We start from the raw sequence: 13,764 nt of genomic DNA on the forward strand, positions 1-13,764 counted from the left end.
ACCAGTAAAACTGTAAACCTATGGCAATACCTACTTCATCCGCCACAATAAAAGCTCTGTATGCCATGCTGTGTAAGTTAAGGTTTTGCAGCTTCCATCATTGTTCAAAAAAAGGGAACCAATGTTTAAATTAATGAACCGAAAGAAACATCGACACTACGTCACCAATTAAGTCTCAACCTTACTTCTGTGTCAAGAAGTGTACCTAATTACTACAGTCAGTCACTCAAGTAATCACGGACTAAATGATCTAAAACAATAGTTTTTTTGTAAAACATCTATTTACACTTCAGTCTAAACCTGCACCATACAACAATTTTGCAAAATCACAACAATTTCTTTATAAAAAATAACCCACAAATACACAATGAGTACACATGATATAGGATTAAAAACATTGCTATAAAAAAATTACTTTAACTCTTAGAAAACCAAAAAGAAATAAAATTAGAAGCTACTCTTTGATGCCATACAAACTACTTAACAATGTAAAGTGTCAGTGTATTGGGATGGGTAAATGCATACAAGGTATGCAGTTTGATATTAAAAAAAAAACATAATTTGAATGTTTGGTACCATTACTTCGTGACTTGCACACTTAAATCTACAGCAAGTAGCATAGGAATAAGCTTGCAACATAGAATACCTTTGTTTTCCTGCATGTACAACAGTTAACACTTTAAAGTTCTGTATTTCTTTCAATACTGCACAAACAACCAGCAAAAGACGCTTTGGTTTACAAAAGAAAAAAAAACAAAAACAAAAAACAGGTGTGTTGGACGAACACAATGTTCTTTAAACCATCAAATTACTAATAAAAATATTTAAAACTTCTAATAGTCTTTAAATGTTTTAGCTGCACAACTGTCAGAATATGGACTTTGCCGTGTTCATGATGGAGAAGTTACATTAGGTATGTTAATTTTCAGAGCTGGAGTCTTCATTACTTTGTTTTGAAGGTTCAGATGCGATGGGTCCACCAGGTTTCCTAGACAACAGAAAAAAACGGTTAGAAGTGATGGCCACTCATTTGCAGAATATGAATACTGCAATCACTTTGGTGACGTCTGAGAAGCTACATTGCATTGCTTAACTGGCAAGGGCATTTGCTATGGGTTCAGGGGCACACCTCTGCAAATTCTAGCTTTATATGGCCAAGTCCCTACTTACCCACAGCTTTAGTAACCCCACCATGACCAACAGGGTCAGGGGTGCTAACTTTCTATTTGGCATGGGTCTAGACCACCATGCCAAGGGTAGTGCTTCCATGAAGGCTAACACCGAGCAGAGACCACTGACAGATGCGAGTGCCCAGAACCACACCTTTAGCTCTTCACTGGTAAATGAAGGGGCTAACTTACACTTATTGGGCTAGAATATCCCTGGCCCACTGGAACTTTGGCTAACAGTTGTCCACCTTTGTAGGAAGCTGGCTCTGTAGATACCATACCAAATTGTGGTATAGCGTGCACAGAGTTCAATGGAACCCAAAAGGTAGTCAGAGGTAAAGTAGATAGCACCTCACTTTATATTTGTGGTTGTGTGGTCGAGTAGTAAGGCTTTATCAGAGGACAGTGTTAGGCATTTGTTGTACACACTCAGTAAGCAAATGAATTCACACACTCAAAGACTGAACTTCAGACCAATTGTTTTTGTATAAAAAAATATTCTTTTAGTTACTTTGTTTCCTAGAACCAAGCAAGCCTGGCACAGGTAAGTTATACTTTGCAGTAAATATACAGCTGTAACACAGTTTGGATTGTACTTGTATATGCACGTTGTTTCGAATACTGTTACTGAGAAATGCATTGCTTTGGAAATACAGTTGATATACTTTGAATGGGCGTTTTAGTAAAATGACAAGTACATTACATTCAGATAACTTTTCTTACAGTGTAGTATACCTGGATACTACACTGGTACATTTCCCATAAACAGGAAAGTAAGAGCGTTTTTGTTATTTAGTACAGTATTAAAAGGATTTCTTAGATTTTTCAACTCCACACTTAAAAACTTTTCATAGAAAAACAGTCAACATTATCCGATTGAGAAAAATAGTGTTATCGGTTCAAAGGTAAGTACTTTGTTGTGGGAGTTGGTATTCTGGGGTTAGACTCAGGGGTCCCCCAGGGTCAAGGATGCACTCTTGTTACACCCTCAGCGGCACTAGGGCGGCGGGGTGCTGAGGCCCAATGTTTTCCAATGGGGGATAGGGGGCCTCTGGTTGGTGGCTGCTGACGAGCAGGCCAGGGGGTTGTGGGAGCAAAGCTCCTGGACTTAAGCTCAGGGTAAATGGGGGTTTAGGCCAGAACAAAAGGTGCACCCTCAGTGGCATTGGGGAGGCCAGTTGCAGAGTGCCAAAGCGACATCGGGGAACCTGTATATTCTGATGGAGATCTCCGTTTCCGAAAAGATGCAGCAGGCTCGGGCATGGAGGTTTCCTGAAGGTGACCACTGGAGAGAGAGGTAAGTTGGGATCTTGGGGGATGACTGGAAACAGTTGGTTGGGCCTCCCAGGGTTGTGGGACGTTGAGTGCAGGGGTGTCTTTTGGCGACATGTTTTCTTTCCAGCTCCGGTCGCGGTCCAGGGAACCCTTCAGTCTGAGGCTGCAGGCGTTGGCTTGAAGCTTGAGGGAGGTCCGAAGTCACCAGATTCCAGGTCAGGATCGCTGGGGAGACCTCCTCATGGTGTTGGACCACTTCAGGTCAGGCTATGGGCATCGGGTGCAGAATCGCAGCCACCTGGATCCAGATTCTGTGGTTGAGCAAATCCAGTGCTCAAAGCAGTCTGTAAGGGGAGCGCAAGGCAGGTCCTCCTGGCTCTGGCGGACCGCTGGAGAAGCCATCGTTTTGCTGTAGTCAGGTCGGAGTCGGGACAGGCCAGTAGGGCTTGGGCCAAAGCAGTTGGTGTCCTCTTCCTAGTTCAGCAAAGCTCTTCAGTCCTCCTTTTTTCCTCGATCTGAGGATGCAAGGTTCAGGGTTGCCCCACAATACCAAATTTAGGGGCATTAAAAGGGGTTTGCAGGTCGGGGCCAATGGATCCCTTTATTGGGGTGGGTACACCCCCCCTCCAGTGGCAGGGGGGCACGATCCTCTTCCTAATTGGCTGGGCTCCCTCATCTTCAAGATGGAGGTGATTGAGATGTATTTTTCACCTCGCCTCCCCCAACTGAGGGGTGGTGTTCGCAAAGGTGGGCACTCCTAGTTGGGTTTCCCGCTTAAAGTGGGGGCAGAATCAGTGGGAGCCAGTTGCTGGGGGCAGCAAAACGCAGGGACCGCGTACAAAGGTGGAAGGCCTTTGAATCTTCCCCTTCTTGGACCCAGCCCATCCTAGGGAAGGAAGCACAACACCTCTGCCCAGGATGGGCTTTGTTTCTGGACTCAGAGCGTAGGCCCTCTATCCTGGTGTCCAGAAACCTGTCTGGTGGTGGCAAATGGCAGACAGCCAGCCATTCAGGATCTACACCAGGGCTGGTCATTTTTCAGGGGGGCATCTCTAAGATGCACTCTAAGTGCCTTTTACATTTCATCCCACACTGGCATCAGTGTGAAATGAAATGAAAAGGGTTCTTATAAATGGCATGGCTACCCGGAGGCATCCCAGTGCTATAACAGTAACCAGAGGGGGAGCCCGCCTCTACGGGAAGAGCCAGGTCTTTAGATGTTATCAAAACGGGAGGTGGTTGGATTCTTTGCGGAGGTTCAGTGGGAGGGGATTCCAAAGTTCAGCAGCGTTGTAGGAAAAGAGCCGTCCCCCGCTTCTGGCTTTCTTGATCTTGGGTATTACTGCTAAGTGAATCTCATCTGAGCGTAATCTTCTATTGGTTCTGTAAGGACGGATCAGATTTTTGATAATAGGAGGACCGGTTCCTCTCAGAGACTTATGAGCTACACACAGGGCTTTAAAATGGATCCTTTCCTGCACCGGGAGCCAATGGAGGGCACACAAAGAAGGTCTTGCTGAGCACCGATTGGGGGTCCCAGTAAGCAGCATTGCAGCAGAGTTCTGCAAGATCTGTAGTTTCATAACTGCTGAGCTAAAGGGCGCCTAAGTAGAGGACGTTGCCATAATCTATTCGGGACAGAATTAGAGCTTGGACCAGCAGTTTTTTGACTTGGCTGGGTAGGAGGGGAAGCACCTTACGTAACATTTTTAAGAGCCCATAAGAAGATGCTATCGTCATCCTGGCTTGCGTTTTAAATGATAGTTCTCGGTCTAATCAAACACCAAGACTTTTGATCTGTTTTTCGGGATGGTGCTGGACCCATACAGGATGGCCACATGCTGTTTGATTAGAATTTTAAGTGGTTGCCCAACAGCAGCAGTTCGGTTTTGTCGCCGTGGAGTTATAATGGGATAGGCTCATCTATTTTGCTACTTCTTCAAGGCAAGAATGGAGATCAGTAGGCGTCTTGGTGCTCAGGTTAAGTGCAATGACGAGCTGTGTGTCGTCGGCGTATGTCACTGTGTGAATCCCGAAGGGGGAGGTAATATCCGTCAATGGGGACATATAAATATTAAAAAGGGTTGGACTCAGGGAGGAGCCCCGAGTGACTCCACACTGGAGGGGATGGGTTTTGAGCAGGTGTAGCCTTCAAATACCTGGAAACATCTGTCTTCGAAAAAAGATTGGAGCCATAGTAAGGCGGTGCCAGACACACCGATGCTCCTGAGACGGTGAATCAAAATTTGATGGGTTACCGTGTCAAAGGCTGCCCTCTGGTCAAGGAGATTTATGGCAGTGGAGCCTCCTGCGCCCAGGTTCTTTCTTGATTCTTCCACAACCATTAATAAGGCGGTCTCTGTACCCTGACTGGGGCAAAAGCCCGTTTGTGAGGGGTTGTGCATGTTGTGGGACTCGATGAATGTGGAGAGTAGATGATTGTCATGTTTCTCCATAATTGTGGGTTTATTGTGCTGAGAAGTGTGCTACCAAATATCTCAGTTTTTAGTAAAGCCATTATGGAGCTGAGGAGTTTGTAATGACCAACTAGCAGATCTTCTACTCTTTATGGCTTTACTACACTTACAATGTCTAAGAACGGACTTAGACGTTGTAGGGGTTAAGGCTCATGCCACTGTACCGTCACCTGAGGACTAGTGCACCCTGCTAGAGGGGTGACTTACCAAGGCCCAGGCAGTGGGTTGCAAGCATGGCACACAGGGATATATATGTGCCATGTCGACTCTTCACTTTTCTCTGACCAAAAAACGTAGCCTGCAATGGCAGTGTGTGGGTGGTAGGGTACAGGGCCTCTAAGGGTGGCACAAAAGGTGCTGCAGCCCTTAGTGGACTTCCCTTGGCACCTTTGGCAATGAGCTTACCTGTGGCTAGAGATGTGCTAATTGTGGGTACGAAGGTACAGTTTTGGGAAAGAACACAGGCCCTGGGTACGTGATTCGCAGGTACCCAGAGCACATCACGTAAGGTTGCATCAGATGTAACGCAAAAAGCAGGGGAGTAACCGTGCAAAAAAGGGCACTGTCCTACACATAGCCCATTTATCTGGTATTGTTGTAGTTGCTGAGAAAGGTGTTTTTCTGTTTTTTGGAGCAAAGGTTTCTTCGGTGTCAAAGAGTGACCATGAACTTCCGTTTTAGTCTGAGTCGAGGCGTGTTTCAAATCCTTATGGCTCAATTCTGATAGCTTATTTGGTTCTGATTGCCTGTCTGGTACCGAAAAACACACAAGATGATGCACGGAATGTTGCACAATGGCAAAACATTCACCCCCAGTAACAGATCTGGGTTTAATCCATCAATATTTTGCTCACCAAGCCACCCCAGTTCAGACAGTGTGAAGTGCTTGATTGGTTCAGATGCCCTGTCCATCACCACCCCCTTTTGTACCGCATTGTTCGCCATAAGTTGGCAGGGTATGCTCAGACGTGAGTCCCTTGCTCACTTTGCCACTGGATTCAAGCAAGCCTGGCTGAAGATGGCTGTAATGCCAGAAACCGGTCCTAGGAAGTTTGAGTCCGGTCCAGGGAATGCATGGCTTGGCAGTTCGGGCTGGACTGTTCCCATGAGGCACATGGTCAGACTGATTTGCATATGGCCATGTCTGAACTGGGGTGGCAGAGTGGGCTAAAGAACGGTGATGGATAAAACCCAGATCTGTTGACTGGGTGTGAGTGTTTGATTGGTTCAGATGCTCTGTCCATCACCACCCCCTTTTGTACCGCTTTGTCTGGTACCGAAGCATCCCATTGTTGTTTTGTCGGTTCCGAGGTGTGGCTCGAGGTTGATGGTGGTTTCTGCATCGATGTCGGCCTGGTGTCTGCTCCATGCGTCGCTGTAGACCTTGTTGCCTGTCCTGTCTCGGCTATGAGGCGTGTTCTCTGTGTCGACCAGAGGGATGTGGCACACAGCGGCGTTGAGGAAAAGGCTAATGTGGGATTTTTTTTGTAAGTGGAGTGGGTCAATTGTACTCATGGCCCTTGGTGTCCTCTTCATTTTGGGCAGCAAAGTCTGGTGCGTGGTTTCCTTGACCCTCCCCCCCCCATCCAACTCTTCTCCCCCAATGGGCTCATCAGACGCATATTCGTGTGTGATGGCGATGACCTACCTTCATCTGTTTGTGGCATTGCCGTCTTACTCACCCTTGCTGTTGTGAAGCTGGTGGGCTTCTTCAGGGGACAACTCTGCCTCAGCTGCAATCTCTATGTTGTGGGCTAGTATCAGATCTCATCTGCTTCCAAGTGTTTTCAAGTGTTTTAAATAAGTTGCATGCGGCACAGTCCTGTTCTTTGTGCTCAAGCAATTAGGATGATATTACTTACCCTGTAAGCATCTGTTCTTGGCATGTAGAGCTGCAGATTCACATGCTTTGCATACTCCTGCCATCTAGTATTGGGTCTGGATGTTTGCAAGTTGTTTTTGTTTGAAGATGTCTTTTCCAGTCCCGAGGTAATAATGTGACTCCTCCTTTCGGAAATAGTGTGCATGGGCATCAACTCCATTGTTAGATTGTTTTCCCGCAAGAGGGTGCGAATGGAGTAAATAATTGTAGCATAGAGATGTCCATGAGTGTACAATATGAATAATAATAACTGCAACGACCATAGATGTCCGAGGAGGAGGTAGGGCGCATGTGCATCTACAGCTCTACATGCCAAGGAACAGATTCTTACAGGCTAAGTAACATAATCCATTTGAGGCATGTGTGCTGTAAATACACATGATTTGCATACACTGTATAGCAGTACTCTCCCAAAGTGGTGGCTAACCAGTGGGCGATGCAGTTGTTTGAAAAAGTGTTTTTAGGACGGCCTGTCTACATTAGCTTGTTGGCGTGCTAATACACCCACACAACAGTGTTTAGTAAATGAGTTTGGTGTAGACCATATTGCTGTTTTATAAATACCAGCTATAGGAATGTTACCTAGAAAGGTCATGGATGCTCCTATATTACGAGTAGAATGTGCTCTATGAGGTATAGGCAAAATTCTTTTAGGTGTGATATAACACGTTTCAATACATTTAACAATCCATCTAGAAATACAAGATTTAGAGATAGGTTTTCCTTATGAGGGGGAGCAAAGGCAACAAAAAGTTGTTTTGCGAAAATCTTTTGTTCTATCAATATAATACAATAATGCTCTTTTGACATTTAATGTATGTAGAGCTCATTCTGCTACAGAATCAGATTGAAGGAAGAATACCGGTAACACACCTGATTGGTTAATATGAAAAGCAGAGACTACATTTTAGAAAGAACTTTGGGTTAGTGCGAAGAACCACTATCTTGACGGAGTTGGAAAAATAGTTCTTCTAAGATAACTGCCTGAAGCTCCCTGACACGTCTCAGTGAAGTGATCGCAATTAAAAAAAAAACCTTCCAAGAAATTGCAGTGGGCATTCGTGTAATGGTTCAAAGGGTGAACCCATAAGCCTAGTTGGAACAATATTAAGGTTCCATGCAGGTGGAATTTTTGATAATGTCTTTCTTTTAAGGCCTCCATCAAGGCTTTAATTACTGGCACTTTAAACAAAGATACGTGCTGTCGGTTTTGAAGATATGCAGCTACTGCTGCAAGGTGTAAGCATGTGGATATGCATGCACGGCCTGCACAAGGTAGATGTAATAAATAACAAATGATAACTTGTCTAGACGCATCTAGTGGTTCAATTGTTTAGATCTTACAATATATAACAAACCTTTTCCACTTTGCTGCATAGCATGCTCTAGTGGTAGGTTTTCTTGTTTCTTTAAGGATGGTTATACAATCTGATGATAGATTTAGGTATCCAAAATCTATGACTTCAGGAGCCAAATTGCTAGATTGAGCTCCTTGGGGTTTGAATGTCTGATTTTTCCATGGTTCGGAGTGAGAAGGTTTGAGGTGAGGAGAAGCTTCTGGTGTTGAACTACTGAAAGATCCAGTAGTGTGGTGAACCATGGTTGTCATATGAGTCCATGTGGGAGCTATCAAAATGAGGGTGAGAGATGTTTGCCTGAGATTCCGAACCAGAAATGGAAGAAGAGGGAGAGGCGGAAAAGCATAAAAAATATACCTGACCCCTTCATCCATATGGCATTGCCTTCGGATTGAGGGTGTGGGAACCTGGAGGCTAAGTGTAGGCATTTTGAGTTCTGAGCTGTTGCAAAGAGATCTATTTGTGGAAACCCCATTTATAGAAGTATGTGAGGAGGAGTTGAGGGTGGATTTCCCACTTGTGGACTTGTCAGATCCTGCAGAGGAGGTCGGTTAATTCATTGTTCGTCCCTAAAAGGTGTTATGCTAGCAGTTGGATTTTGTGATGTATTGCCCAACGCCAAATGGTCTGAGAGAGGCGTGATAACTGTACAATGTCCTTTCCCCTGTTTAAGTACATAGCTGTCAATATTGTCTGTCCGGACTGGGACAACTTCCTCTATCAGGTGAGGTAGAAATGCTTTTAGCGCCAGGTGAACAGCTAGAAGCGCTAAGTAATTGATGTGGAGACTTTGTGTTTGGTGTCCCATAGACCGTGAACTGTTATATGTTGTAGATGAGCACCCCAACCTGTAAGGGATGCGTCCGCTGGGAACACGATTTGTGGAACATGGTCGATAAAGGGCCACTCTTTTGATACTTTGTGTGTTCCAACACTACAGAGTGCGATGGGTTGCGGCTATCTACCAACACTTGATCTTTCAGTTGACCCATTGATTAATTCCATTGACGTGCTAAGCATTCTAGTAGAGGACGCATATTTAATCTTGCACGAGGTACAATGGAAATGCATGATGCCATCATCCCTAAAGGTTGCAAGAAAGTTCTCACTGGATACTGGTTGAAATTGTAGTAGCAGTGTTTAAAATTCATGAATTCTGGCAGCATTAGGATAGGATAAACCTGTTTGAGTGTTTAGCATTGTGGCTAGATAAGGTTGCAGTTCTGAGGGTTGACAATGGGATTTTTGTGCATCGTCTAGATATGGGAAGACATGAATGTGTTGTCTTCTTATATGAGCTGCTACTACTGCTAGACATTTGGTGAATACCTTGGGTTCAGTAGTTCCTCCGAATGGGAGTACCTTCAATTGATAGTGTTTTCCCGCTACAGCAAATCAGAGGTATTTGTGATGTGCTGGTGAATAGGAATGTGAAACCGCTGACCGGTTTGGATTGTGGTTCCTGTTGTTATTGGCGCATTCCAGCTTTTCTTGCCATACCTCGCGGAACCCGCTCCGCGGGTCCCGCAGCGCCGTGGGTATTCTCCCTGGACCTGGACTGACAGCTGTGGGTGCGTGATTGTGTGCAGGGCTGCGAGCGTCGGGACCGGGACTCGATTTTCCAGGAGTCCTGGTAAACCCGAGCCTGCATCACCTGCCCGCCCCACCAACAAACTCAAAAGCCCTGCTGGCCAAACGGTTTTGGGACGCTACCGCTGACCGGTTTGGATTGTGGTTCCTGTTGTTATTGGCGCATTCCAGCTTTTCTTGCCATACCTCGCGGAACCCGCTCCGCGGGTCCCGCAGCGCCGTGGGTTTTCTCCCTGGACCTGGACTGACAGCTGTGGGTGCGTGATTGTGTGCAGGGCTGCGAGCGTCGGGAACGGGACTCGATTTTCCAGGAGTCCTGGTAAACCCGAGCCTGCATCACCTGGCCGCTCTCCCTGCTCGCCCCACCCCACCAACAAACTCAAAAGCCCTGCTGGCCAAACGGTTTTGGGACGCTACCGCTGACCGGTTTGGATTGTGGTTCTTGTTATTGGCGCATTCCAGCTTTTCTTGCCATACCTCGCTGAACCCGCTCCGCGGGTCCCGCAGCGCCGTGGGTATTCTCCCTGGACTGACAGCTGTGGGTGCGTGATTGTGTTCAGGGCTGCGAGCGTCGGGACAAGGACTCTATTTCCCAGGAGTCCTGGTAAACCCGAGCCTGCATCACCTGGCCGCTCTCCCTGCTCGCCCCGCCCCACTAACTAATTGCCTATAATTGAAATCAACTTTTCCCGCGGCGCGGGAGCGTCCCGGGAGAAGCCCGGGACAAGGGCGGGCCGTCTGCGGCTGCAGGAGGCTGGGCTAGGCCCACTTTCTGACATTGTGTTACTGCTATATGGCCATTGTTTTAACTTGTAAGCCACTCTGACATCTTGATTTGCTTAAACCTACGGACCATTGTCACAAGTTTGTCCCTGTGTCTTGAGAAATCTTGTTTTGGCTTTTATCGTTTTCTTCCCTCTTTTAAGTGTACTGCCTGCTAAGCATGCCTTCCCCTCTAACTACCCCTGCTCAAAGTTCCCCTCAGCCCGAGGTGGGGTCAACAATCTTGGGTCCCCTAGACAAATATTTTAGCCGGCAACTCAAGATATTGATAAAGAGATTGCTTTGGCGGAGCGACGCGCTGAGCTTAGGCTATCTATTGAACTCCTTAAAATTCCCTTGGAGAAACGGCCATCGCTGGGTTTCCCGGCACTGGGTCCTCCCCTATCATCTCTTACCCTGCCAGTGGTACTAGAAACACCTTATGCTTTTTCCCAGTCACCTGGCCTAACGACTAACATTCCTGCGGGTGATGATAGGACCATCCTGGTTCCTACCTCGCCTATTATATTAACTGATTTGCCTATTAGCGTGGAAAATACTGCCCAATCGAGTGTGCCACTTCATGTGGTTACTAACAAATCGTGCACTAAAAGAAAAAGATGCAATGCCCCGAAAAAGTGCTGTTTCCCTAAACATCCCAAAAAAATAAGGAAAATTGGAACAGGCTTGTGTACTCCTTGCAAGCCTAATGGGGTGGCCCCCGATGGTGTCGAGATTGCTAAGGATGGAGTCATCCCGGCTAGCTCTGCAGCTAATCCTAGTGACCCTTCAGTGATGGGATCAGCCGAGACTCCAGCTCCTGCTCTACCCCTGCTCCACCAGTTGGAGAGGCTGATGAGGTCTCTCCTGACTCCCATCGAAGAACGAGTCAACAAACTAGCAGATCGATTAGATCACTTCGAGTAGGCTACCCTAGACAATTTCTTTTCGACCAAATCTTTAATCAAGTCCCATTTTAGGACGGGGGATAGTAACAATCTTCCCAAATCAAGTGGGCTGGCAAATAGTGCATCTACCGCTGAGCCTCTTCCCCCTGTAGCCACTATTCTAAATAGGCCTCAATCGACGGGACAAGTCCCTACGACTAATTTCCATCTACCGGATCACCAAAGTAGCAATACTTCCCAACCCAAAAAGCGCATAGATACTGTGGCCATGGGTATTAAAGATAGATCCAAAACTGGTAATCCTGTATTGAACAATCCCCAAGCCCCACTGAGCATTCCAACGACCCGCCCTGTTGTTTCTGCCCCTAGTCTACCTGATACACTTCCCACGAGTGCGCCTCGTAGGATACCACCTATGAATCTTCCTCCGGATTCCTACCCCTTTGTCGCCGTCCTCACCAATGTACCACCTTTGCAGGTTGGGCAAAGAGAATCCTTCCAGATGCTGAAAAACAAGGCGATGCACTGGCTAAGGATCAATAGACCATTGCCCAGGGAAGTGGATGGTTTGATTATTGGAGTAAGAAGGACAGACTGGATAGGCTGTACTCCTAAGCGCTTGGAGGGGGATTGTATAGTCGTCAATTTTCAAGATCCCAGGGTGGAACGTATGATTACAAGGCAAAATTGGGGCACAAGTATTGCTGGAATTGGTGCTGTCGACCTAACATTCTTCTACCCAAGGCCATCAGGCATTCAATTTGGCATTGTCCCTGAAGTAGGTTGTTACAATAATCTCCCCTCTCCAGGATTTGTTCCTTTCACTGCACCTTACCATCAGAGCAACTATTGTAATGTACCAACGTATAATCGTTTTCAAGTGATGGCAGATCCGGGGTGGGTCAATTGACCAAACGGAAATAATCTCCAGTGTGCGGGTCACGATGAATTTAACTATGATTATACCATGAGCAATAGGGAAGGTATGAATCTTGGGGACATGTGTGGGGAGTCTGTATTAACTCTTTTCACAACCGAAAATGTGGAGCTAAATGTAATTATTATTAATAGGGAAATTGTGAATTCTGAAGCAATGTGTGGGGAGTTTATTCCAATTCCTGGGGTATCCGAAAACGAGGATCTAATTTTAACTAGTACCGTTGGCATACAGGAGGTTGTACATATTGATGAGTATATAAATAGAGATGGGGAGGGGCACGCAGGAATTTTAACAAGCGATTCTGGGGTGTCCTCTGTAGGAGCAGCTCTTACAGATGGCTCCTGCTCAGGCAAGATGGTTTCATGGAATATCGCGGGGCTGAGTAGCAAGCTGGCATCCCAAAATTGGATAGACTTCATCAATGGTTTTGATGTATGTCTATTCCAAGAGACATGGGCCTGCGATCCCATATTCCTTCCTGGCTATCTAAACTTTGCTATCCCGGCTAGTAGAGGTGGTAGGGGTCGACCGATGGGAGGCCTTACAATTTGGATACGGCAATGCCTGCAAGCAACAATTAAAGTGATGGATTTGGGTTGCAAGGATATCCAAATGATAAGAATGGCGTCAGACCACTGGGGAAGGTTAGACATTTATAACGTCTATGCCAGGGGCAGTACCATAGGGAATTCACCCATTTTAGAGGCTTTATCCACTTTTTTGGAAAAGCAGTCCTTGGGAAATAAAGTTGTAGTAGCTGGTGACTTAAACAGGACTTTCGAACCACTCGACACCTCCGATGATCCCTTGGGGTGTGAGGAAGACATGCAATGGGGCATTCCAGCTTTAAACCTGGCTCCGGTCAGGCGGTGGACGAAAGACATAATACAACTGAATGCCATCTGCCTGGAACAGGGACTAAGAGCCCTAAATGGGAGAACGAAGAGCGATAGGGGAGGTGCTTGCACATTCGACAATGGTCGTAGCCAAAGTCGGATAGACTATGTCCTTTGTAGCCTAAACTTGTGGCAGTTGGTATGCGACATGGAAATTGAGGGCAGATTGGAGAGTGATCACAATCCTCTCTGTGTGACCCATAACTGGTGGTTGGCCACAACAGGGAATCTCCAACCGACTGACGGTCCACTACCTGTTATGGCCAATGACATGCGCAGACTTAACTGGCCGAGTGTATTGGCTAATGCAGAATCTATGGCATTTATAAGTTCTGAGGTGGACATTGCAATCGCCGCTATGGAGGATGCAAACCCAGTAATCCCAGGGTCTAGGGAAATAACTGACATACATGACAAGCTCTTTTCCCTTTTAAAACCGCACTTCCAGAGGCCCCGCAAGTCAAATAGCAAACAACCACCCAAACTAGCCAAGTGGTTTAATCATCA

General features: G+C 46.4%; 1 protein-coding gene across 4 annotated transcripts in view; it reads right to left on the reverse strand.

Moving 5' to 3' along the window:
• Window positions 1-316: 316 nt before the first annotated feature.
• Window positions 317-13,764, reverse strand: part of PSIP1 (PC4 and SRSF1 interacting protein 1) — a 546,371-nt gene continuing 532,923 nt past the window's right edge. For all 4 annotated transcript variants that reach the window (XM_078675914.1, XM_078675912.1, XM_078675916.1 and 1 more), the window contains one exon: window positions 317-988. In XM_078675914.1, coding sequence (XP_078532040.1) covers window positions 919-988 — 70 coding nt within the window. In that variant the 3' untranslated portion in view covers window positions 317-918. The remainder of the gene's footprint in view (window positions 989-13,764) is intronic.

This window comes from Lissotriton helveticus, chromosome 2_1, assembly GCF_964261635.1.
Source record: "Lissotriton helveticus chromosome 2_1, aLisHel1.1, whole genome shotgun sequence".
Taxonomy (NCBI): Eukaryota; Metazoa; Chordata; class Amphibia; order Caudata; family Salamandridae; genus Lissotriton; species Lissotriton helveticus.